This window comes from Lissotriton vulgaris, chromosome 2_1, assembly GCF_964263255.1.
Source record: "Lissotriton vulgaris chromosome 2_1, aLisVul1.2, whole genome shotgun sequence".
NCBI lineage: Eukaryota > Metazoa > Chordata > Amphibia > Caudata > Salamandridae > Lissotriton > Lissotriton vulgaris.
Genome location: NC_141687.1, coordinates 1876741949 through 1876769334, shown reverse-complemented (window position 1 = coordinate 1876769334; position 27386 = coordinate 1876741949). Strand labels below are relative to the sequence as shown.

The 27386-nt window shown below is 46.0% G+C and overlaps 1 protein-coding gene across 1 annotated transcript in view; it reads right to left on the bottom strand.

Moving 5' to 3' along the window:
• LOC147733461 (protein FAM169B-like) overlaps positions 1–27386 on the bottom strand; it is a 368824-nt gene that overhangs the window by 104242 nt on the left and 237196 nt on the right. The window contains exon 6 of the mRNA XM_086958079.1: positions 2637–2819. Within this exon, the coding sequence (XP_086814205.1) occupies positions 2637–2819 (183 nt within the window). The remainder of the gene's footprint in view (positions 1–2636; positions 2820–27386) is intronic.

Here is a 27386-nt window from a genome sequence, read left to right as displayed (position 1 = left end):
GTTATATATTATTTGTTCATTTTCTGGCTATAATTTGTTTATTACATAAGATGGGGCGATAAGAAATGGGCAAAGGAACGAGGAAAAAAAATCGAAACAGCATGACCGTTTTTTTTAGGATTGTTATCAGATTTGGAATATATTTTGTAGGAGGAATTTTCAGTAGAGTATAGAACAAGATACTTGAAGTGACATTTGACCCATTATGCTCTAGGGCTCATCCCTATGATAAATCCTTGACTACTTCAAACCAAAAGCACTGAGGGGCCTCTAAAGACTCCCAGCATAGAGAAAACTGAAGAACAAGTGATAACAATCAGTGGCAATGCCAATAGGGCAGCCTACAAAGAATGTTGCATCTCAAGTAAATAAAATGGGAATGCATAAATATTAGCATGGAAGCAAAGAACTGTAGAATATTATTGGTGGAGGTTAAAGGTCAGGTGGCAGTTGCACTATCAAGCCAGAGCTAACATCCATGTAAGTTAAGGACTGCCCACCGCCCATCTGTTCTGCTGCCAGAGAAAAACACCAGAAATGATCTAGTCATCTACAACACTATTACAGTATTACGTCATGTGGGGGCCCCTGAAAGTTCAAGCTCTGGCAGCTGGATAAATAAGCAAACAGATCATAGCTATGTGCAACCATTTTTTTTGGGTGGGGGGTAGGGGGGCACACAATTTCTGTCTAATCAGAAACATGTATTCGTGGCTCCCAACATGTGTGTTTAAGCCTCTCCCTAGTGATGCTTACATAATTATCTGCCGACAGCTGCGCTGACACCCAGACCATAAAAACGTCCTATCCAAAATTAGTATTAAAAAAGAGAAAAACTCAAAGGTGTAGCCAAATGTCTCATCTAGACCGTCCTCGAAATCGAAGTTTCGTAAACAGATTAATTCGTGGAATCAGATTAAAGTATTTTGAAAGTAAATCAGCTGATTAGAGAACCGGGAGGTGCTGTCTGCTTCACTCACAATGACAGGGACTGCATTCAGGTTGCTCACTTTTTGAGAGTGATGTACCTGCTCCTTGACGAAATGTGTTCTCAGAACACCTGACGGATGCAATAGTATCAAACAATTATTGAAAAATAACATAGATCACTTAGGAACCTGATGAAGCGAACTTTTAAAATGTATTTAGTTTCCGTTCGCAGACTTAAACTCTCATAATTAATAATATATTAATGAGTGTTGCATGTTTTTGATTTAATTCAACCTAGAATAATGTGCACCTTCATAAACACGCGGGACTAATAATGTGTGCTCTTGTTGTATTTGTCACTACGTTTGAATAATATATTAACTTTGTCTTTCTGTTTTGTAAACATTAACTGCGGCTGTTTTAAATAATAGCATGTGCTTATTCTTAAATGTGCTCTTGTTTATGTTGTGTCTTTTATGTGACAGAGTTTTGTTTATTTCTTGTGCTTAAAGCTAGGTAACAGACTAATGGGTTAACATTAGTAAGGAGGGTGGGTAACAGAATATTCTTCATTACTTGAATTAATTGATGTCTTGTATTTCCTTGCATACTAGAGTCTCGGTAAAAGAGGCCTGTGGCCTATTCCAAAATGGATGTCCGAAGTCCTGTCGAGATGGGCCATGCACAGCAAAGAATAAAAAAAAAGTGTTCTGTTCATAATCTTCAAAAAGCAAATAAATGGAAGCTGAACTGTGCGGAATGTGCCTAGCCTTGTATAACTTTCATTGCCAAGGACAGGACATAGCGGCGGAAAAGCTTGAGCTGAGGAAGCAACGAACTGATTTTTTATTAAATGTTGCAAGTTCTTTGGAAGAGCTTGTGTCACACGTACACAAAGGACAATGCCGCTTTTTAAGATTATGGGTTTTGAATGAGAAGGCAATGACTTCATGGACTGACATTTGATGACCAATCACTTTGCGAGTTGGTCTGTAATTTATATTCTTTTAGTTAGATTTAGATAGAGAAAAGGTATAAAACTTGGTCCCTTGGGAGGAGCTTTGTTGGCTCGTTCCTGTTCTCGTGAGATGCTGTCGGACTTTTGACTCATGTAAGACATCTTTGATCTTTATATTTTCCCTTTAGGTTTCATTAGTCTAGACAGGGAAATAGGTTTAGGGGATGAGACTCGAAATGCTTTAAACATTTCTTATGCTGATTTTGATTTAAACTGACAGTCCAATGTGCCTTACTAAATAAAATGATGTTTATTAATTGCAAATAAAGAATTAATTTCTTGAAAATGCTCTTTGCTTGATAATAAAGTTAATAAAATAGATTTTGAAATGACAAGCTGGACTTGTTATTTTCGTATTTAGTTACCATCAGTTAATCCATTGCCAAAAGTTTGACTTAATTAAATGTTCATTTAAGAGTTTTTATTAATTAGGTCATAAGATTCAGTTGGTCAATTCATGTCTCAGTCATTTATGGGCCTAGTGTTAAAATTGTGAATAATGGTGAGTATCGTGGTGTAGAGATGTGCTTATGAGACTGAATTTCCTTTGGCCCGCTGGATCAAACCTTATTAGGCGGGTGGGAGGGAGTGCTTAACGCACAGCCTTATGAACCATGTGTTTGGCAGCGGTGTGCTTTTTAATATCTACCTGTTTGTGTGCATCTTGAACAAGAATTTACTGTCTTACCTCGATACATGGCTGTAGAAAGTGGGTAACTGATACCCAGGGTATCATAGGTTGCAAAACGCCGACAGAAGTCTTCCAGCATGGTCATCATAAGGCCCTGTCTGCGATGACTCCTCCTGACGAACGCAGTGTCCAGGGCTGGCAAAAGGTAGCACTGGCTGGTACTGCCATCGCACAGACAACCTGCAATTAAACAAGGAAGATCTAACAGCAATGGGTGTGGCTCATATTATATACTCTCCTATTACTGGCCCCCAGTGTAACATAAAACACAGTGTGTGTGTGAGCAAGAAATGAGGAAATAGCCCTATGTCCAGTTGTAACCAGCACATTCATGTGTGGAGATTTCCTGAGTCCTGTGCTTTAACAAAAGGAAGCTTATGTCCTAAATTCTGAGATCATAGTACAGAAAGTGCCCTTGGGTGAACAATGGGTGGTTACACCTGTTTCTTAAGCCCCTGCAGCTTTTTAGTATTACATTAGGGGTTGCAGAAGCGGCTGTAACATTTTGCTCCTGTGCAATCGCAAGAAGGTGATCCCTCATTTACATCGGATGTGGCCCATGCAAATGAGGCAAAGTCTTACCTCTGCTCCCATGCAATATTGCAGACTTAAGCGCAGGAGCAAACAGAATGATGTGTGGCGTGCCACATATGAGTGTGCCTGCTTCTGTGATCCCTTGCCGAGACGAGGGTATGTTTTTGTCCCTCAATAGTCTACCAAAATAATTAGGCATGCCATGATCCATTCAGTGTGACAGGGCTACAGCGCAGTGCTAGATTGTGTACAAGATCTACTGCGAACAGACACTCAACATTATAGAAATGGGGCAACACGTGTGTCCTATCTCAGCCACTGGGGCGAATGGCCCTATAGAGATGACACATCACACGCCAATCACAGAATGCAAACATTTTTTGCAAGCATCGATTACATCACCTCTTATGCATTTGACCAAACAGCACCTCTCCATCCAGGCATGTCATAAGCTTTGTGGGGGTGGGCAAATCTTTTGCAGGGTCTTTCTTTTGTTTGTGATCCACAAACCAGCTTGTAATTAGGAAGAGGTGCTACTCTAGGGAAATTTAAATTATTGTGTTTAACACGAAGTAGGTGAGTTGCCACATTAGCTACATTAGGAGAGACCAGCCTTTGTTTGATTATTTAAAAATATCTTTTAAAAGGAAAGCAGGGGCTCGAAATATGTGGGCATAGAGCCACAGCGCATTTTGCCTGGCGACGGCCCTCTCTTCATGTTTTGGTCTGCCCTAATCTGCAGAAATGGTTTTTGATTCAAGAAAATACAAGGGAAGCGGCTTTCTATTGGCTTGGACAATTAAGGGCTAGTCAACCAGCCATTGGCTGGCTGAGATTCCTTTCCCATCTCCTGGGGAGGAGCACAGTGAAATCCCTGACAGATGTCTTCCAGGTGGAACCATGGGAGGGTAGGTGCATGCCCTAAGCATGCAATGCAGATCTGCCTTATTTAGCACCTCCTCACAGGCTCCCTCCTCTTTCTTCAACACATCTGTGTACAGTATACACAGCCACACACCTTCAGCCACACAACCACGGCCACATGAAGACAACTCACTCTTGGCAGGCTCAGGTTGCACACCATTTGTCTCTCAGGGCTAGTGTCACAGCTTCCTCTGAGTAAACTAACTATGATACCCTTTAGAGGGCTTACAATGGTAACATCCCACAACCAGGAACAAACTGGAGAACAGGTCATAGGACACATGTACAATTACCAAATTCCTTAAACAATCTTATTAAGGACTCTTTTCTGGCTAGTTCCAAGGCAGCTAAGTACATTTAATATCTTCTCCAGAACGTTGAAGTTTGAATAGGTTAATCCGAAGCACTGCACATGGTCAAAGCAAGAATAAAGTTAATGAGTGATGGGCGCAGAGATGGGCCCGTTAATGTATTGATGAGTCTTCAACTCTTTCCAAAACTGGAGGAAATACTGGGAAGTCCCGCTGGTTACCCGGATATTGTTTCAGATCCTGGGAGGATAGACAGAAACTTCCTCAAGACTAAAGGCTTCCATGCACACAAAATTACATGTATGGTAGGTTATCAGAAGACTATATGTCTCTGCAGTTTATCTAAGTAAGGCAGAGAGTCAAAGTAGTGGCAAAATATACATGCTCGATGGAAGACAATAAGCAAATGTTGGGCTGGCTATTCAATGAATGTGAAGCAGAATATACCAGGTATCCAGAAGGGGGTATATTGGCAATGGAGGGCAGGGTCTCGCATGACAGTGCAATGTACCTCTAAATGTCTGAAATAACTGAATTTATTGCACACGTCCAGGTGATACAAGGTAAAAATGTGTTCACGGGGCTTGTTTACTGGGCTTTATATTCAGCATAGTTTCATGATTCTCCTATTTTCTTTCTCCTGCAACCTTCATCCCTCTTGCTGCTGTTATTGTAATAAGACAGGTAGTTGAATCTGGGTCAAAAAAGTGGCCAGCTGCTGCCTGGACGCTGCAGCAAAGCGAACGACTCAGCACGGAGTTTTATACAGCATTTTCTAGTGCAAGTTCTACACATATCGGGCGTAGTACACTGATTTGAAATTAAGCCCACTCTCTGGTTTATTCTGTTACTTCTATATGTGTTTGCGGTACAAGCAGCCCTTCCTGTTTTTTGTGTAAACGGTGCTATATGTCCCGCGCTTCCCACGGACGTCGGCTGTGTTTTCTTGCCGTCCCACAAGTTTTTGATTACGATTCCACACTCTGAGGCAGCAGCTAGGCGGTGAATCAGTAGGCAGGGTAAACGTGGGCTAGATCGTTGGCTCTGGTTGCCTCAACTGCACCCTGCGAATGTAGGGAGGATCACGAGTAGCGATCTCCACGTGAAACTATTTTACTTTAAGTGACTGGAATTTCCCCAGCCGACACACGTGCCTGCCAAGAGTCCACACAGTTTCCCTTGGACCGCCCACCTTTGGTGTTAACTTCACACCAGAGTAATTCCAAACCAATACGTTTATTAGGATACTTTCCCAGAGTTAGACCTTCGCTCTCTCTGCCCGTCTGAGAAAAGGCATGGCGCGGGCCCGTGTAGATAACCGCGAGACGCATCCCAAGATGGCCTTGTCGCCCATTGACCTTGTGAACGTGGCCAAGATTCCAACGCACGTGGGAAAGGTCGACAGCCCCCGACAAGAATGTGACCAGGACAAAAAATGTGCAGGGCTTGGGCGGGCAAAGAATTCTAAATTCAACTTCGGCAGCTTTTTGATCTAAATGCAGAACTCGCCTTTATGGGAACCTGGTGGCAAATTCATCTAAACGAAGTACTTATTTATTAAAATATCTACAGAACCCGTAAACCGTCTTAAGGACCCTTTGGAATGCTCTAAGGAAACGTAACACAAAACAAGATCAAGGATGAAGAGCCAGGGGAGGAGTGGGTGACAGAACCGCAAAACCGAGGTGGGCCCTGGCTTCAAGCCAGCAGTCATGAAAGCCAGGGCTTTAAGTGGGCCGGGTCTCACGGGGTCTGAGCACGGCAGTTTTTTTACGGAGGCCTCGAAACGGGTCTATAGGGCTCTGTTTTGTGCCCTGGCACAGGCGGTCCTTCTTTTTTCGTGCGTTATAGGGAAGAGAAATCCTTTAAAGAGAGTCAGTTTCTCTCTGGATTTCTCTTCTCTTTTCGGAACTAAGGAGCAGTAACATTGTCGTGGTGTCACCAGGTCTTTATGTGGAAGCTTTTTCAATATTATATACAAGCCACAGTTGCTGCTTATTTATCTTATGCAACTAACAACCATTGACAAAGCCAATAGTCCTGATTTGTTGCAAGTATGAAGTTACTTGTTGTATCGTATATCTGGATTTAAAGACAGAAACAACAAAATACCAGTGAGGCAGCACACGATGCTAAGCAGTAAGCACAAACTTTTAGTTTACGTGTTTTAAGGCACGCCCTTAATTACATTGGCCACGCCCCCTTGAGAGACCCCCCAGTTTTTTCATCCCACTTAAAGCTCTGCTGAAAGCGACAACATGCGATGAATAAACCGATACACAAATAACACAGAGACAGGCAGAGGCGGGGCAGGTGGTTCAACCACAGGAAGAACAAGCACTTTCGACCTCTAGTAACAAGAAAGGTGTCCTTAATAAAATCTACGCATGAAGAGGATTGTGGGCCATGGTGCTTTAATATGATAGGTTCCATAGCAACTAACCAGGACGGTTTTGCCCCATTCAGATGGTCGGTTCAACACCCTGCCTTATGGATTTTCTGATTGAGGTTTCTTCATCACTGCCTTTGCTCTTAGGCTAGGCCAAACACCAAATGCACTGGAGAATAAATACCATGCACACCAAGATATAAAGGTACACACACACTAACTAGTTGCCCAGTAAATAAAACAAACATTGAGAAAGCAAATAAAAAAAAGACTTGCATGTGAAACTGAAGAAATATTTAAAGAACCACAAAGGGTGGAGGAGCAACGGAGGAGTGGGTGAGGGAGATTAAATGAAAATAAAGCCGGTAAGGGGAAAGTGGATAAAAAAGGAAAGGAAAAGCAGCACCGGGAGTGGTGGGGCAACACAGACGAGCTGCCCTCAATGTAACCCCAGGGAATAAACCTCACACAGTGCCAGATATCCTGCGGAGCAAGCTCGGCAGCTCGTTGGTATGCACTGAAACTAACACCTTACAGTCAATGAATCAAGTCCACTGGGCTACAGCAAAAGAGCTTCCCAGAATCATGGTTATTTCTTTGTTTCCTTTTCATGCGGTGAACAGCTCATTAATTTTCGAATTGCACTTCTTCAACTAACTGTGATTAATGCTGCAGTTATATTACTATGTAGAATCATATTACATGCTAATCTACCTTGTGTTGAGTAGGTATATTCAGTGAGCTACTTTCAGCACCTGGTGAGTATTATGCATTGTGGGTCTACTTCAAGTCTGGACTAGGAGCATCTGTTGGTGAAGAAGACTTGTTGGGTGGACTTCTAATAAGGTTAAGTTTACCAGATAACTTCCTGACATCAGGGACACCATTTTCCAGTTCCAGGCTTTCATTTAACAACCAGAGGAGAAAGAATACGGGATAGGGTGAGAATTCTGACTTTGTCTTTTCACGGGAAAGGCATTCAGTCAATGAAGGTCAAGTATAGGCCTAAGGGCTTTGTCCTCCTTCTGCGAAGGCAGGGCATAGAACATTTAAATGATTTGCAAGACCCATTTGTCTCATGTAATGGTTCTCCAGCTGGGAGGAAGTTTCATATCCCACCTCCTATTAGCCAAGTGTTAGAACTGGGGGTCTCTAGTTGGCAGAGGTAGGTACCACTGTCCAAATAGGGACCCTTGATTCTAGTCAGGGTAAGGAGGAAACCCTCTGAGATAACCCTTGCTCACCCTCTAGGTAGCTTGGCACGAGCAGTCAAGGCTATTCAGGAGGCAATGTGTAAAGTATTTGTACCAACACTCACAGTAACACAGTGAAAACACCACAAACTGACTCCAGAACAGTTTAGAAAAAAAAAAGGTATTTAATCGAATCTACACAAGACCAAAACAACAAAAATCCAACATGCACCGTTCAAGAATATGGTTTCAAAAGAGTTCTTAAGGTTGTAAGGTAAGTTCTTTAGGTTGCGATAAAATAATCCACAGTTGTGTGAAAAGTTCACAGTTGCGTCACGTTTCAGACACAGTACCTTTAGTTGCGACAAAGTTCCAAAAGCAGAAGCTGGTGCGGTGGAAAACAAGCGATGCGTTGCTCCTGAGACCTTGGGGAGGCAATGCGACAGCCCCGCTGCAGCAGCGGGCGTGTTGCGACTAATCCTGTCTGTATGGGGAGGAAGGCCATTGTATGGATTCCGGTGCGTAGGTTCCGTAGGAAGTTTGTTCTCGCAAAGGCAGGATGCGACGATCTTTGGAGGTGCGACGATCTCCGGGGCGACGATGCGCAGACCAGCGGTGATCTCTCTCGCAGCTCCTCGACGCGATGGTTTCTGCGACGACACTCGCTGCGACGTGATGCAATCCGCAAGCAAGCAGTGCGGCAATCTCACCCAGCGACGACAGGCTCTGCGACGACAATCGCAGCGGTTAGGAATACCGCACCGATCGTGTGCGTCCCGCAAACGAAGTATGCGACGGCTCTGACAGCGGCAACAGGCGCTGCGACGATCTCGACCTTCGTAGCGGTGGGAAACTTCTCGCACTGTCGGGGATGCGCTCCGCAAGCGAGCGATGCGATAATTTTTCAATTGCAAAAGTCTCTCAAGCTTAGTTTCAAGCTTCCCAGCACAGGTACAACTTCCTGAGGCCCCACAACTGGATCAAGCACTCTAGGAAGGACAGAACTCTCTCAGCAGAGTTCAGGGAAGCTGGGGGTGAAGTCCTTTTATTCCTGGGACTTCAGAACAGGGAGCCAGCTCTTCTCAGGCCCTTGGAGATTCCTTCAAGACAGGGGATACAGCACAACAGCAAAGTCCTTCCCCTCTCCTTGGCAGCAAAGCAACAGGTCAGTCCTGCAGGGCAACAGCAGGACAGTCTTCCTTCTTCAGATTCAGCTTTCTCCTTGCCAGAGGTTCCTTCTTGATTCCAGGATGATCTAATTTTCTGTTGTCAGGGGTCGTGTACTTATACCCCTAAAAGTCTTTGTTCGCTTTGTGCAAGTGGGCCCTGAGCCCGGTCGGAACCAGTTCTGGGTGTTGTTTGGGTACTTTGTTTTCCTGGCTTCTCCTTCCCTTTCAGAGTGAGGGGCAGGGTCGTCAGCTACCCAGCAGGAGGTGGAGCCAGCATTGTGGCAGGTAGGCACAGCCCTATTCAGGCCCAGGTGCTAACTCCTCCCACCACTCAGGTTGCTAATGTAGTCATTCAGCCTAGGGCTGACTCAGCCAGCCTCATGGGGAATCCCCAGCCCCTGTCACTCTCAAACCAGACAGTCAATACACAAACTGGCCAAGGCACACAGAAGGGTCAGACAAGAGAACAGCAACCTTCTAAAAGTGCTGTTCTCAAACACAGGATTTAAAAACAACCTTTCCTAAAAGATGTGTTATTAAATTCTGAGTTCAGGGATACTATATACTTATGTCCTATCTTGTTTCTATGGGAAGAAATGCTGGAAGCCACTGTAGCCAGCATCCCCTCATGTTAATCTTTGGAGCAAGATAGCCTTACAATAGTGAAAAACGAAAATGGCTGCCTTTCACTACCAGAGCATGTCACCTGCACCAGTACATGCTCTACCTTTCACATACACTGCACCCTGCCCAGGGGGGCACCTTGGGCCTTCCATATGGGTGACTACTGTGCACAAAAAGGGAAGGGTTAGGCCTGGTCAGTGGAGACACTGACCAGGAGGACACAGCAGTTCCTAGACTGGAACAGGCACTGCAGTGGCAGGCCCGAGACACCATTTTAGGGCTACTCATGTGGGTGGCACAATCAGTGCTGCAGGCCCACTATTAGCATTTGTCATCACCAGCCCTGGCACACCCAGTGCACTTTACTAGGGACTTCGGGGTGATACAAATATGCCAATAATGTATATCCAATCACGATAACAATTTACATAGGGAGCACTTACACTCTGGCACTGATCAGCAGTGGCAGAGTGTCCAAAGCATCTAAACCAGCAAAAACGAAATCCAGCACAGCATCAAAAATACAGGAGGTAGAGGTAAAAATATAGGGGGAAACCACGCCAAAGATGCCAGGTCTAACACCAAGTATGGTCCTGTGAGGGCAAATCAAAACAGCTTTGCAGCTGATGCAGCAGGGCAGGAAGAGAAGAGGTAGAAGGGAGCTGTCCATGCTGGTGTGAACGGCCTTGGTTGATGCCATGACATCTGCCCCAAATGGACTAGGCCTGATGCTGCTTCACAAGTTGGGAAAGTTGGTGTTGTCTGTAGTTTAGCTCCCTGGAATAAGCCCTAAACTTCCTATACCGTTGATGAAGTTGCTTGGCAGGAAACAAGTAAAACAAGGTTCATGCTGCGGCTAGATGGTACTTAAATCATTGGAGCACCAAATCAGCCTTCTCCTCGAAAAATCTACAACCAGCCCTAAAAAGGCATGTCCGTAAGGAACAACTGGACATCCCCTGAAAGCCCATCTGATCACACCCATGCATACCTTCTAAACATTACACTGCTGCCAATGGATTTGCCCATAAAGTTTGTGGTGTCCAAACCAGCAAGCAAGACCTACTTTACAGCAACCAGGCCATCATGTATTATTTGAGCCAGCGAGGTCCAAGGGTCTTCCAGGCCAGGCAGCAAGATGTCACCTCCCATGTCCCAAAGGCATGGGTGCACCAGTTCACAGTGGCGTAGCTAGACCTACTGCCACCAGGACCCTAAGTTTGCCTCAGGGTGCAGGTAAGAGCAGGGGGGAGGCCCTACGGCGACTTTTTCCAAGGGGGTGGGGCGGGGGTTGTCTGGCAGCTGATGGCTGACTTGTTCTCGGGGAAGGGAGGGATGGTGGTAGTTGACAGACACGACTTGCTGGCTGCTGCCCAGTTTTCCGCAGATGAACTGACTAGAGGACTTAAGCACAGCTTGTACAAGTGGCCAGAAGGGTGCATGGTGTTAAAGTGAATATTTGCTGAAGGAGACTACTTATTAACTACAATAAACTAGGGCTCCATTACATGTTGGGCGCAAAAGGGGCATCAGAAACTCTGGTTGTGGAATGGAAATACACCATATTGATGGATTTTTGGAAATAGAATGCAGGAATCCGCATATACGCAGAGATGACTCACACGTATGTGCAGAGTAATTCACCCAGAGACCTTGATTGCGTTAGGAGCCGAAGTCTCTGAATGAAATACTCCTGATTCATGGAGTTACTGCACATCTTGTAACCCCTTTTCATCCAGAATCAGGAAGAGTGGGACATTTATAATGAGACCCTAATAGGTTGTATTTCTCTGTGAACTACTTCCATTCCTATTTTTAAAACGTGTTCCTACCTGCTCCAAGCGAGCCAACTCAGTAATGCATAACTTGTTTACAATCTTTAACATGTACATAATAGCCACAGACATTATCCGGGGATGAAGGGGGCAAGAGATGTTCTATTATTTATTTGTGTGTGACGGAGTTCCTTTTCTGCAACCTTATTTATTTTTTATATATTATATAGTGGTAAACTCTGAAAAGCCGTAAGGAAGGTGTTTCAGGAATTCTTTTTATAGACAATGGAGAAACATTGATTAGTTTATTCATGTTTGGTTTTAGTTTCATACTTCCAATATTTTCAAGTGCATCACTTGACTAATTTTCTTTGAGCCTCATTCTGTTCATTCTTACTAATTATTGCTAATATTACCCTGCATCGAATCAGTAGGCTGGATTGTTAATGGAGAGAGAACAATGTTCATATATGAAACTATTCAATTGGAGGATCTCTCATCTTACATTTCAAATTGTTGTCATTTTTTTCTATATAGATCATGGAATGTTGAGACCAATTAAATAACTGAAACAGATTATGTACTACAGATTTAAAAGACGTTTCCTACAAAAGAAATGGAACTGGAATGTAAATATCTAAGACACATGTAACTTGGTGATACAGAAATTATTACAAATAATACTATCATATGTTTACACTATGATAGCTGTTTGCACTTCAAACATTGCCAATGACTATCAAAATGACAAATGCATTATAAGAAATGCTTAATACATATAACAGGATTCAGAAATAAAGAAAATATAATTTTAATAAATAACACTGTGAATATAGTTCTAATGAAGTGAAAAATGTGAAATCAGATGAGAGGGAACTTACAGTTAGCTATTATTCAGCATGAATTTATCTTAAAGTTAAGTTTTATGTTTGACAATTAATCTTACACTCATTTTTTCTTCCAAAAAAAATTACTGACACTTATGGTTTTTATTTGTCTGAAGCTTGAGAAAGCGAGAGAGGTCGCAAAACATGTGCTGGCACTGGCAGATCATGATTAATGAGAATTAATAGAATTTGACACAAAGAAAACGAACAAAGTGAAGTAATGGAAATTATTAGAACTAGAATTAGGGGAGAGGATGTAGCCTTACAGCTAGAGTGGTCTAAGTCGAAGCTGGAGAACCGGGTTCGAGTCTCGGCAAAGACTGTCAACATCCTGTGATTCTGGGCAAACCAAAACTGGTGCTATGTAAAGTGCTCTGATACCCGATATCTTCGGGTCTAGTTCGCGCTATATAATACAAACAAAAAAACAAAAAAACTACCAAACAAAAAAAACAAATAGGAATAATTGATAAACCTATGAGATATAACGTTTTCTATTAAAAAATCTTAAGAAACACTAAAAATGGATCAGTAAACAAAGATACTTTTTGGGTGGTGCTACCTAGATTAGAGATCATGCGCTGGGCTTCTAAATAGATTACCCAAATCAATATATCAGCAAACCTTGAAAAGCCTTGCTAAATGCAAAATGTTATGACCTATTTATAGATGTAAATTTGCATTACATATGTAGAAGTTATGTTTGTACTCATAAAAGAATGTACTTAAGAATTTTAATGGGCTGAAATTAGGAGAGAAGTGTTCGCTTCAGGGTTCGAATGTCCTGTGGGTTTGTGTACAAACATGTTTAAACTTATTCACCAACTCCTCTCCAAGTTCTTCTACCTCTGGAAATGGTAGGACATTTACTCCTAAGAACAGCAGCTTTTTCTATGGTGGCGAGGTACCTCCCAATACTCGGGGATGTAGAGAAAGGACGCATGAGGGGAAGAAATGTGTTACTTACCATGTAAGCATCTGTTTGTGGCATGTAGTGCTGTAGATCCACATGCTCTGCATACCCCTGACATTAAGGGGCCGATTCAGATTCAGGTCGGAAATCGGCCCGACCGACTCGTACCGGGACCGAAGTCCGACCGACACCTACATGCACCGTACGAGCCTCGAAGTACGATGTGAAGCCCGTTATTTACAACCAAGCTGTACCAAAAACCAAGCCGCATGACCGAGCCGTACAAAATTCTGCCATCCGGCCGGAAAATGGACACAAGCCGCACCGTCCAAACCGAACCCGGAATGAACCCGACCGATTCGTACCTGTGACGTCCAAGCCGCACAGTACGATGCCAAACGCATGAAATCCAACCGAATCGCACGGAGTCCAAGCCGCACGACCGACCCGGACCGAAAACGTACCTGAAGCGAGAGAGACCAACGCGATAGACTTGCTTGCAACACAGAACACAATCATCATGAAAGACACGGAGCAGCCCGCAAAAGCCAACATGAGCGTCCGACTTGTTCAGAAGAACGTCTCCTACATGCCCACGAAAACAATACCAAAAACACAAAAAAAGGACTAGTCAAGCCATGACAAAGTCAATAAATACATAAAAGAACAACCCACAAAGACACACCCACAACTCCACCTATAAAAAGGCAAAACTACACTACCATGATCCTTTGCAAATACAACAGAGCAGCCAGCACAGAACAACTTGAGACACCAACCACAGACACACACACAACTCACCGTTCACACAACTTACACATCAGCAGCACCCCTCCAAAAGCTCTCACACATACACCTACACAAACAGACTTTACTTGCACCCCACATCACTCCTCACCACCACTCATCACCATGCCCCCTAAGAAGAATCCACTGTTCACAGAGACAGAGTTAGAAATATTGGTAGATGAGATTCTCAGGGTGGAGCCACATTTGTTTGGCACATTGGTACAAAGGACCCCCATGTCACAGAAAGCCAAGATGTGGGACAGAATTGTGGACAAGGTGAACGCACAAGCACCAGCGTATCGCACAAAGACCGACATCCAGAACAGGTGGTATGACGTGCGCATGAGGGTCAAGAAGCTCCTCCAGAAGGAACACACCTTGAGCCAGGTCACTGGCAGGGGCTCTCCTGCGAACCAGTCTACTTCAGGTCCTGGGAGGAGAAGGTAAGAGGGACATCTTACCACCAGAGGGCATCCATGGCCTACATGATATACCAGAGCCTGGTGAGTACACAACCAATATGCCCAATATTGTGTCGCAATACACACACAGCACCGTTAAGGGGACTGTGAGACCATGCAGTGATAGCAAAGGCATAGGAAACAAAAGTCAATCAGCCCAAGAAGTCTATGCTAGTCAGACAAACATAATAATGGCCACATCATAGTGAATTGTAACGGTGTCATGTCATGTACAAACCTATAAACAAATAGGGCAAGGCAGTGGCACTAATCTGAGTTAACACTGTCAGACATCCCTGCCAACACAACCAATAGCTCACAGTGAAGCTGACTGACAGGAAGGAATAATGGGTATGCTTGTGAAGTGAGTGTATACCAAAGCCTGATGGTGTTGTTGTCACAGATAATGCACCCCCTCACAATTGCACCATCAACACCTCTCTGAACAATGCTCCCCTCACAGGGACTGGAAATGGGCTGGCAAGTACTCTGGGAGTGGGCTCTGTTGTGGGCAGCACAAGGCCCTGCTGGGAATTGGCCTCCACCAAACACCAGGACTCCACTGTCAGCCATCTTGTAAGCACAGGCACACACCCTCACAGGGAAGCAAAGTCAGAAGGAGGGAAGTGAGGGCATGCTGGGAAGGGGGTGTAGACAAGAGTATGCTGGGACTTGCAGTCACTCACAATACCCACCCACCCAAATGGCCCAGCAAGCTCACACTGAACCATGCTCACTTCACGGGGGAAGGACTGACAAGAACTCCGAGACTGGGCACTGTTGTGGGGAGTACAAAGTTCAACTGGGAATTGGCCACCAACAAACACCACAACTCCACTGTCAGCCATCTTGTCAGCACAGGCACACACCCTCACAGGGAAGCAGAGTCATAAGGAGGGAAGTGAGGGCATGCTGGGAAGGGGGTGTAAACAAGAGCATGCTGGGACTTGCAGTCACTCACAATACCCACCCACCCAAATGGCCCAGCAAGCTCACACTGAACCATGCTCACACCACAACGGAGGGAGGGAGGGGGGGGAGAGGACTGACAAGAACTCTTGGACTGGGCACTGTTGTGTGGAGTACAAATCTCCACTGGGAATTGGCCACCAACAAACACCAGGACTCCACTGTCAGCCATCTTGTTAGCACAGGCACACACCCTCACAGGGAAGCAGAGTCAAATGTTAACAGGGATCACCCTCCGGTGACTGCCACCTGATGGCCCTTGAGTAACAATGACCATGTACATGGACATCCATACATTAGCTGGGTATGTGCACACATCAACTTGCACATTGAAAGGCTCCATGTTGGCAGGACAATGTGCTACCACAACATCAAACTCTGTCTTTGACAACTGAAGACAATTCAGTTTAGGCATGCATCCTGACGTCACGTTGCAAATGTCATGTATATCAAACATTGTTGCAAAGATCAAGGAGGGAACCTGGTTCATAACTGTTTGTGTTGCCTCCATTGAAAGCCACACATATGTACACATGCGTAGTGCGTGACATCATGATTTTCAGCATCAGTGTACTGTAGCAGAAGCATCATTGGCTCCCCCTTGTTGCAAATATGCTGTACCTCCACCTGGAGGTAACTTGGCTGGTTCCCCAGTAGTGCCCAGAGGAGAAAACAGAGTGTGTGTTTGTGCTAAAGTGCTGTGAGTCAAAAACACACACAACACCCAAAGGCAAAGGAAAAATGTTGAACATTGTGGTGTATAAAGCTACAAAGGTGTTGTGTGGATCCAGCTACTGATCCACCGCACGAGGGTTGGTCACTGTTGGTCAACATGTAGCAGGCCCATGTGATCCTAGACCTAATATCTCCTCTGGACACTACTGGGAAAGCAGCCAGTCTACCTCCAGGTGGAGGCACATCATATTTGCAGTAAAGGTGAGCCAAAGTAAATGCAGCTACAGTACACTGAGGCGGCAATCCAAGGAGCACGGCCCCATTCCTGTATACGTATAGGAGGGAATTTACTAAGGAATTAAATCATGTACATATCATGGCTGCACAGGATGAGTGCCACTGCCCCCTCCTTCATTGATAGTACTGCCTATTGCAAGATGAATGTGTCAGTACCTCTTCCCCCCCTCCCAGTTGCAATATACCTAGGTCAACCATTGATGTCTGTAGTAACATAACTTACAATGTTTGTCTCTTCCAAACAAGGGTGCCACTGGGGATTCAGCAGCAAGTGAAGATGAGTCCCTGGACCAGACTCTGGTGGAGGATGAGCTCTCTGGTGTCAATCTGGCTCTTTCCCCTTCGGATGACGATGATCAACCTGGCACCTCCAGTGTGAGTCATCAGGCAGCCCCACCATCACAAACACCTGCACCCCCTACAGCCATGTCAAAATCATCTGGCCACAGACCTAACACGCCGTCAACACGGACAGACCTAGGAGACCAAGTTCAAACAGCACAGGGGCCCGGTCACCCAGGGTGCTACTAACAATGACACCAGTGGCAACAGCCAAGGGGGCCCGGGTCAACTGCACCTGCCACCACAGGTACAGCCTGTGTGTCTAGGGGTCGTGGGGGTGGTGTTAGGCAGAGGTCACGGTCTGCAGAGGGGCCGGAACTGCCTGATGACCCCCAACTGGTACGCATCATAGATGCATACCAGGATAGCACCGGAGGATTCAGCCAGGTAGTGGGGGTCCTCAAGGACATGCAACAGGAGCAGGGTGCCAATCATCCCCGCATGGAGGCCACGTAGGACAAACTTACTGCGGTGCATATGGACATATTGACCTGACTTCGTCAGATCAGCACAAATATGTCCACACCTCCCTGTGTGCCCACATCTCTTGCAACAACATCTGAAAATGCCACAGGGAGGGAGGATGAATCTGGTGGAGAGTCCGATGCGCCGTCGACGCCTGCTCCTGAGGATCCCCCCCAGAAGAAGAGGAGGGGTCGTCCGAAGGAGGACAAGTGAGCAACAGATGTCCCTGAACATCCCCCAGGAACCCAGAACCTGTTTTGGATGCTGGTCTTTGTGTGTAAAGCGTTCACCTTGTTGCACATGGCACAAGTCTCCAACATGACATGGAGGGTCCATGTTGTACCAATGTAGAAGATGAATGTGGACTGCACTCTGGACATTTTATCTACCAATACTTCAAACTCATGTGTGAACTTTGGATTCTAAACCTCATGTACAGCACTATCTCCACACATGTATGTAAATAAAATCACTATTACACTATACTTGCCTATGTTGTGATTCCAACTTGGTATGTGTCATGGAGATGAAGAAATGCTGAAGCACACAGTGCATGCCGACTACTACAGCAATGTCATTACCGTTATGTGACTCATGTTGATGTGACACCTATGAGGGAGACACACCAATTGGGCTTCACAACACATACTCACCATGGACATGTGACACATTGCCTACAAAGATGGTTGCTAGATATACAGTGGAATGTACAGGCACCACACCTTTCCACAGTCACTGCCAACAAGCCCACAGGGGAGGTAACCAAATGTCAGTCAGATGTGTGAAGACAGACAACACACACAACTAATTGAAGCACAGGTTCATTAAAAATCAGAAACACGTTTATTACACAACAATATCAAGGTGAATCCACATGACAGTGGGCACATGGTCACCAAGTGTCATCAAATGGCGCTTTAAGGGTGGATTCTGGATGCCGGTGTCAGACTTGCCCCAGCAACTGGCAAAGTACTTTGGGAAGGACAGAAATGAGACACAGTCAGAAGCACACCAGAACAGGATGGAAATTCAATAAACATGTCACAAGAAACCTACACACTAACCACTTAGCATATCAACACCATTGTGGACTACAGACCATCTAACAGGACATATCACTGCACGCTTCGAGTCAAGTACCACACGGACAAACCCTAACAGCAACTGAGCTGCACAAACACATCACAGGTTCACTCAGGACATTGACATGACAAGCCAGTGAACTCACCTTCAGCTAAAGAAGTTGTTGATGAGCTGTGTGCGGACGACCCCCTCATCTTCCTCATCACTGGCCTCGTGGCCCAGGCCAGGATCCTCCACAGGTGGTGGATGATGGTCGTCGTCATCCTGGATGAGAGACACCTCCTTCCGTACTGCCTTGTTGTGGAGCATGCAGCAGACGATGATGATTTTACACAGCTTTGCAGGCTCATATGGGAGGGCCCCTCCGGTCTTGTCCAGGCAGCGGAAGCAGCTTTTCAGGAGACCAAAGGTACGCTCGATGACTCGCCTGGTTCTGCCATGTGCATGATTATAGCCCATCTGGGATGCTGTCTGTAATGGCCGGATTTTCCGCTTAGATGGGATCAGCCCCTAGGGGCCCCGATAACCCAGCCAAAACGTACTCACCTCCCTCCTTAGAACGTATTCACAATGGATATGGATAGATATATGTATATACAGGTCGTACCTAAGGATGGGGAAATAGCAATACACATGCATGGATTTTCTACAATATCTTATTCACATCAGTTAGTCTCGCGGCCACTCCGACCCAGACTGATCTACCCCAGGGCAGATATGACACACAATCCGGTGCGTCTACACATGGGCCTGCAGAACCCAATGCTCTCCTTTCCAAACGGTTCGCAATCCGGCAAACCTACACGCCAGTCATCCCCCCTGACGCTCTCACTTATGCAAGCCACAATCCTGTGGGTATACACGCTGGTAATCCTACCCAACGTTCTCACTAACGCCGCATATCAACGACGACCACATTCCTATGAACACTTATTGGAACAATTTCTCCTTTATCTACGTGGGATAAAACTATAATAATAGGATTTGGTATGGTTTCCAAATAGTTTAATGTGCCTACTATCCTCGGCATCGGAGGTCCACGTTATTCCCTATTTATGTGATCACCTCTTACCTGAGTGGGATTACTCGTCCATTCATATAAATGGAAATCGCCTAGGAATGCTGTTTACCAGGATTGAACAAGAATACCAGGCACACATTAGTTCACTAAGAACTAGGATATTTATTGACAATGAACATACATCACAATACTATGCAACATAATTTCTGCAAAGAAAAGGTAAAGGTTAGAATGCGCGCTCATTAAAGAAAGGGCGGAGATCACCTTGTTAACGTGAAGTCGGGACTCGGCAGTCATCTAGGTTCCCTTCTCGTCTCTGTGTCCTGGCTCGCCTCGCAGTCACACCCCAGCCGTCACAAGTACACGTCTGCACCGCTAGGCTCAACCTCGTCTGCTTCCCTCCAGGCCACCGGAACCTCGCTGGTTATTAACTACCGTCTCTCTCTCTCTCTGTTTCAGTGCGCTCCGCGCTAATACTCCTTCAGTCTTTCTCAGAGAGTTTCGATCTTAAATCTTTCTCGGACTTCAAAGATGGCGACTGTCCGCCATGGAATAATTAATGGCAGAGATGCTAACGGCTAGATGCCGCCTACGGACTGACTGACGACTAACTAACACCTTCGCTAATATCAAAGCCCGTTCCTTCATGGAAAGTTACGGGCAGCCACCTGCCGCCCACCAAATTCTTGTACCTCCCCGTACCAAGGACACGTTCCCAGCCGGCCGGCCTGAAGTTGTGTCTTCGGAGTGGAGAAAAATACATTCCTTCGATAAGGGCCAGCCTGAGCCGGTTCTCTCCAAGCGAACAACAGCTTGAAACTAAAACACTACACTTGACCTAGAAGGCCTCTCAAGCTACCAGGCAGAGAGCAAGATGGAGTCTGTCTCGTTTAAGGCCTACAGGGCCCGCAATATGCGCAACTCCATGGAAAATATCCTAACACTTTAGCAAATGGGCAAATCATGATTAATACTTATGTATCTATCCCCTAACTTAGATTCATAAGCCCTACTCTAAGGAAAGGGACACGAAAATACTCTACTGTATAAAAGGCAGGGATCCTGTCTATAGTCCTAATCCCTATGCTATGGGGGTGATAGACTGGAGTCACTCTCCATCATTCTCCCTCTTAAAGGAGCCAGAAAAGGGCAGCCATTACACTGTCACAGGGTTCCTCAGGGGTGTCAGCAACCAAGGCATGTTGGGGTATCCAGAGTCACCTACATACACTGTATCACACATTAGTTGAGTATTGTAAGGGGGTGGGAGACAACATTGCAAAACACATACAATGGTAAACAGTACACACCAACAAGCCAGGAACACTGGTTTGGCATCTGTGACATCATCAACGATATGCGGCGACTCAAGATGTAGGCATCGTGGGCCCAACCTGGGAAACGTACACACACATGTGTAATCATCATGTCCGCCAGGCATACCACAAGAGCATTGATTGAGTGGTAATGTTTGCGGTTGCGGTATGTCTGTTCCTGTGCCCGTGGTGGTATCAGGGCCACATGTGTGCCATCCATTGAGGCAATCAAGTTTGGCATCCTCCCCAGTACATAGAAGGCATCCTTGATCTCTGCAAATTCACCCGGTGTAGGAAACTTGATGTAGGAGTCCAGGTGAGTCAACATCCCCTCCAAGACATCTCGTAGCACACTGCTGAACATATTTTGTGACATACCACCAACACTAGCCACAGTGTGTTGGAAGGTACCGGTGGCAAAGAAGTGCAGGGCTGCCATCACCTTCACCTTTGGTGTCAGTGCTGTCGGGTATGTGCTGCCAGGTACCAGATTCTGCGTCAACTGCTCCGCCAACTCTTCAATTATGCACCTGGTGAAGCGGTACAGTCGGATGCTGCCGCGTTCCACCATGGTCTAGAGGTCAGCGAACGGTCTATGGACTGCTGGGGCCCTGCAGTACAGAGATGAGCAAAGTAACACCATATATTCAGCTGCCCATGTGGCACTCACCTTGCAAAAAATAACATTTTACATCATAGCTATTCATAATTAACTAAGGTGTGTGCGGTTGGTTATGGACACATGTGACCTTCATGCCCATCATCTCACTTATAAATCCCACATGCGTACATGAGTTCCTTGGGGTGCAATGGCAAATCATTAGGCTGTGGCACAGTACCCCTGGACTGCTGTCACGTTCAAAACACACAACACAGCGATAAGGGAGGACTGATGTTTCACAGGCATCACAACTCCATGTCAGGGAAATAGCTTTGGTCCCTGTATTGCCACATGTCCACTGGAATGACATGTTGTATCATGGACATCACACAACCAATAATGAGTCACACAGTTAGTGGGCCCTGAGGTCTCTGCAGGCCATACATGGATGCCCCTTACACACACAGCACGAACTTGCATGCACAAGGCACATGGTGGACCCTGTCTCACATTGGGCACATGGAACCACAAACATCAGAGACACAACATGCACACAGACTTTGTGGGTAGATCATGATTGTAGCCATGGGTCTGGCTGTGACGTACATGACATGTAACCCTGTACTCATGGTGTATGTGACATGTCATACACATCTCAAAACTGGTACTGTGTCCATTACTCATGCCCATAAGCCTTCACTTTGAAATTACATTTGTGAGGTGCACCACACCAAAACCTATCTGTCCCCATAAACTCCAGCCCAGCCTGGGAGTGGCTTGGCCTAAGTGCCATTCAAGAATAGAAATGTTGCCCTCCCCCCCATACACACACAGGTGATACGGCCTTACATGCCATGGTATGCAGTGTTGGACATGCTGTGGTGTTGAAGGTGTGGCCATGGCACTTAAATCTGTGTTTAAACCGTCTGCAAGTCACACCAATGTGATCCGACGCGGCTAACTTGTATGCAGACGCGCCGCACATGCATGGACCGAGTAGCGCTTACACCTTGTCGATTGACTGCACGATGCGTATGCATTACAGTCACCTGCATATGATCACATTGATGGGCAATTCGTGCGCACGGCTCGGTTCTTGCATGTTGGACGCGTATGCAATCTGACCCGACGCGGGTGACGCGTCGTACAGGCATGGACCGAGCTGTGCGCACGCATAGCCCATAGAATCGTTTCCGGACAGATGCGTCTTGTTAAAAAAATACACATCGGATAGTCAGTTCACGGAGCCGTGCGCACTCATTGGCAATGAGCTGTCATGGAGAAATTCAAAAAACGTACGAGTTGTGCGTGCAACAATGTTGCAATCCTAGGGCGTTCTGAAGGTGAGTGATTTGAACGATGCGGAAGATGTGTAGGAGTCTTACATTTCCATGGATTGGACAGATTCATAGAATGCAACCGTGTCTGGCCTATCAGTGAGATGCAATGTCACATAATCTGCCTCTGCAGCACTGATTTAAGGCTGGCAGGCCCCCAGGGAGCTCACTTGCCTGCACTACATGCTACAGGACCACTTTCCCTAATCCACTGCTGCTGCTGCTGTCTGTACTTCCTCTGGATCCTGCAATGGCACGTACTTTGTAGTGGGCCTCAGCATTCCCAGAGCATTCACGGAGGAGGAGAACCAGGCCCTGCTGAATGGGGTCCTCCCAGAGTTCAGCAAGCTGTATGGGAAACCAGGGGAGCAGGTGAGTGTGCAGTCCACTGCCTATCATTTTATTCAAGTTGTATCACTAAAAGTAATAGAAGTGTGCACAGCAGTGTGAGGCATATGCACTGAGTACATTCAGCTACCTATTTAAGTGGGTACATGTGATGAACAGGTGTCCTGCTGCAGTAGTGCAGGAGTGCTAGCCTTAAATTCCTAGCCAGTGTTGCCATGTCACACCTACAGCACAAATTCAAATGTATATGGGCCCACCACCTGTGTACCTCTTTTAGCTTTGTGATGACTACATGTATACTCAACTGTATGCAGCACAAGTATGTGGCTTGTGTGGTAATGTCCTCTTCCCTTTGTCATCCTCACAGGTTGATGCCCACCAGAAGCAAGAAATCTGGCTGACCATCGCCCGGGCAGTGCGATCCGAGGGGGTCAACAAGAGCCGGATCCGCAACTGCCAGAAGAGGTGGCAGGACCTAATTGGCTGGACCTGGAGGATCGCGAGGGTCCAGCTGAAGCTGTCGCCTCCTAGCTGTAGGGGCGGACACCGGACCCTGACCCCCCGCATGCTCAGGATCCTGGCGGTGGTCTTCCCGGATATTGATGGGCAACTAAAGGCAAGACAGCAGCAAGGAGGGGGTAAGTCCATGCCTGATCTGTGAACATGTCTGACATGCCATTTACAGTCTTTTGGCCTGGTCATGCTCCCACATTACGTTGGTCTTGGAGTCCAGGCCTTGTGTCCCTCAATTGTGTCAGTCACACTCCTTATCTGATCCACAGTTGTGGCCCCTACAGTCTGTGAGTTTTTTTAACTTTGGCAATGTGTCCCTTTATTCAGTTATGCTGAGTGTCCTGCACAGCATATGTTACTGGGACTCTGATGTGTGCATCGTGGGTGGGTCTATTTTTTGCATTATGCCTGGTCTCTTACATGTGTTCTGAGTGTGCCTTTCATTTGTTTTCAAATTGCTGGTGTGGGTCACAACATGTGTGATGGGGTTCTTAAAACATGCACATGCATCAGGTGAGTCCATGTAATGTCCTCAGGAGTATGTTAAGAAAGTATGTCACACTCATTGTTTGCTCCAACAAATTGTGTCTGCATCATTCGGAGTGACTTTACCTTCACCGGACTTCTATGATATACATACAAGAACATCAATTTATACCTTGACAAACCGGATATTTGTTTGGAAAACAGCACAAATAACGATGAAGAACTGCAATAAGCAAATTGTAATGTAAATAGCCTTGAAAAAGCCCTGGTGCGAATCGCCATAGGGGGCGAAACACGTGTCGGCTGTTCATGTTTTTACTAAAATTAATAAAAAAGCATTCTTCTACATAAAAATGGACTCTTGACTTAATCTACATGAATAAGGATTCAGCCCAATGATACAAAGAACTGCTGCAAACATACTCACTATCCCCCTAAAGACGTTTCTGTTTAAAACTCAAGAGGTCCAGAGTTTTTTTGAGTGTGTTTCTCTTACTAAAACTACGTGAAGACTGATATAGTCTTGGATTTTCCTTTGGACCACCCTCCCTTTTCAGAAACATATGGGTGGGGTGGCAGTGGGGGTGGGTAACATGCCCCTATGGGTGAGGTGGCATCAGTAATAGGCAGCATGACTTATATGGGTGGGGTGGCATCAGTGATAGGCAACATGCCCGTATGGGTGGGTGGCAGTGGGGTGGGTAACATGCCCCTATGGGTGGGGTGGCATCAGTGATAGGCAACATGACACATGGGTGAGGTGGCATCAGTGATAGGCAACATGCCCCTATGGGTGGGGTGGCATCAGTGATAGGCAACATGACACATATGGGTGTGGTGGCCATGGGTTCCCTGAGCAGGCGTGGTACTGGTGGACAGGGTGGGTTTATTTGTAGGGTGGGTGTCCAACTTACCGTCTGCGCCGTCCGCGTCTGTTCCTGATCCGGTCATATATGCACAGGACTGGTATGACCTGCGTGATTGGATTCATGCTCCGTCTGGATCCGTTGCTGGCTGCTCAGGTTCGAATCCGTGGAATGGGTTAATGGCATGAATCGGAGTTTATATGCAGCTCTTCCGGGTGCTATTACGTGCTGTACGTGGCGACACGTCCGGAACGTAGGAACTGCGCATCGTACTTGACCGGCTGGAAGTAGCAGTGTTTATGGTGCTGTGCGGCGTGGATTGGGTGTTTCCGGGTCAGGCTCAGACAGAAATTGATGATGGAGTCGGAGCGTGCGGATCGGTCAGGAATTTGGTACTTTTCTGCATCGTACTTACTCGGCCGGACGGTCCCACTCCTGGTACCGTTCGGCAGTAAGGTAAGCCTACTGACATGTCTCGGAGTTCTGACCGAACGAGGTTGGAATCGACCCCTTAGTGTTGGGTCTGGAGTTGTGCAAGTTGTTTTTCTTCAAAGAATTCTTTCACAAGGTCGAGTAACTCCTCCTTTTGGTGATATCGCGCATGGGCATCTATTGTAATATTGTTTGCCCGCAGGCGAGTGAGAAAGTAGTGTAAAGTATGTGTAAGAAATGCATGTAAATCTACAGCAGCACTACATGCCATGAACAGATGCTTATAGGGTAAGGAACATATTTGTTTCTATGGCATGTGTGGCTGTAGATACACATGTTCTGCATAGACAGTAAAGCAGTCCCTCCTTAGAAGGGCTGGCTAGCATGTGGGAGTTGCAGTAGTCTGAAAAAAGGTGCATAGCACTGCCTGTCTGCACTGGCTTGTTGGCATGCTAGAACATCCACACAGTAGTGCCTAATGAAGTTGTGTGGTGTGGACCATGTAGATGCCTTACAAATGTCAGCTATTGAGATTTCTCCAAGAAAGGCCACAGTTGCTCCCGTTTTGCGAGTGGAGTGTGCTCTGGGAGAAACTGGTAAAGTTCTTTTGGACTTAAGATAGAAAATTTGAATACATCTGACTATCCATCTGGCTATGACTGATTTGGCCATTGGGTTGCCTGTATGAGGTGGAGAAAAGGCTGCAAGAGTTGTTTCGTTTTCCTGAAAGTTTTAGTTCTATCTATGAAGAACATGAGTGACCTCTAGGGTATGAAGAGCTCTTTTCACAACTGAATCTGGTTGAGGGAAAAAATGGGAGCTCAATGGTTTGATTGAAGTGAAATTGTGAAACTACCTTAGATAGGAATTTAGGGTTAGTGTGAAGAACTACTTTGTCTCTATGTATATGGAAAAAGGGTTCTTCTAAGGTTAACGCCTGGAGCTCGCTAACATGCCTGAGTGGAGTAATGGCAACTAAGAATGCCACTTTCCATGAAAGAAATGGATGGAGGCATGATAGTGGGGGCTCAAACGGGGGAACCATAAGTCTGGTAAGAACAATATTAAGGTTCCTGAAGGAAGCTGGAGGAATCTGTGGCAGAATAACCCATTTGAGTCCTTCCATGAATGCTTTGATGACGGGAAATTTGAAAAGTGAGAGAATCTGTCTATTTTGGAGGTAGGCAGCCATTGCAACAAGGTGTAATCGTATGGAAGTGTATGCTAATTTTCCTTCCTGTAAGTGAAGCAGGTAGCAGAGTATGTCTTGCACCAGGGCTTTCATAGGATTTATTTGTTTGGTTTGACAGTAGCAAACAAAGCACTTCCATTTTGCTGCATATCAGGCACTAGTGGTGGGACTACGTACCTTTTAGAAATTGTTCATACATTCTGGAGGTAGGTCAAGGTAGCCAAACTCTAAGATCTCAGGTGCCAAATTGCTAGATTGAGCGTTTTCGGGTTTGGTTTACTGATTTGTCCTTGATTTTGAGTGAGAAGGTCCGGGCTGTTGGGGAGCTTCTCGTGTGGAACTACAGAGTAGGCCTGGGCAGTGTACTCGGCCTCATTCGCAGAGTTTGCAGAGTTTTCCGCACTCTGCACTTTGTGGAGCTTGGGGAGTTCTGAAAAGATCTGCTCCGCAAAGAGAAGCTGAGTTTTTTCCGCGTTCGCCAAAGTTAAGTTGGTGAGTGCAAGCAAGGAAAATCCAATGCTAGACCCCCTCCCAGAGAGATTTCCCGTGCGGGCGGTTGCGGATGGTCACGACCGCTCGAGCTTAGAAACCATCCGTTCGCATTGAGGAAGCTGCCGCTCAAGTAGAAAATGTACTTGAGCAGTAGAAAGAAGCAGTGCCCTCTTGCACTGCGCATGATGCAGTTTGCGCTATTTGTCCAGCGCGAGGCAAACACCTAGTGCTAAAAATCAACATCAACTGCGCGACCTAATTCACTCCGCTGCTTGCGAAACTCCACGTAGCCTGGTGGAGGTTTTTGGTCACTTAAATGAGTTCAGCATAGTGGAACTCTGCC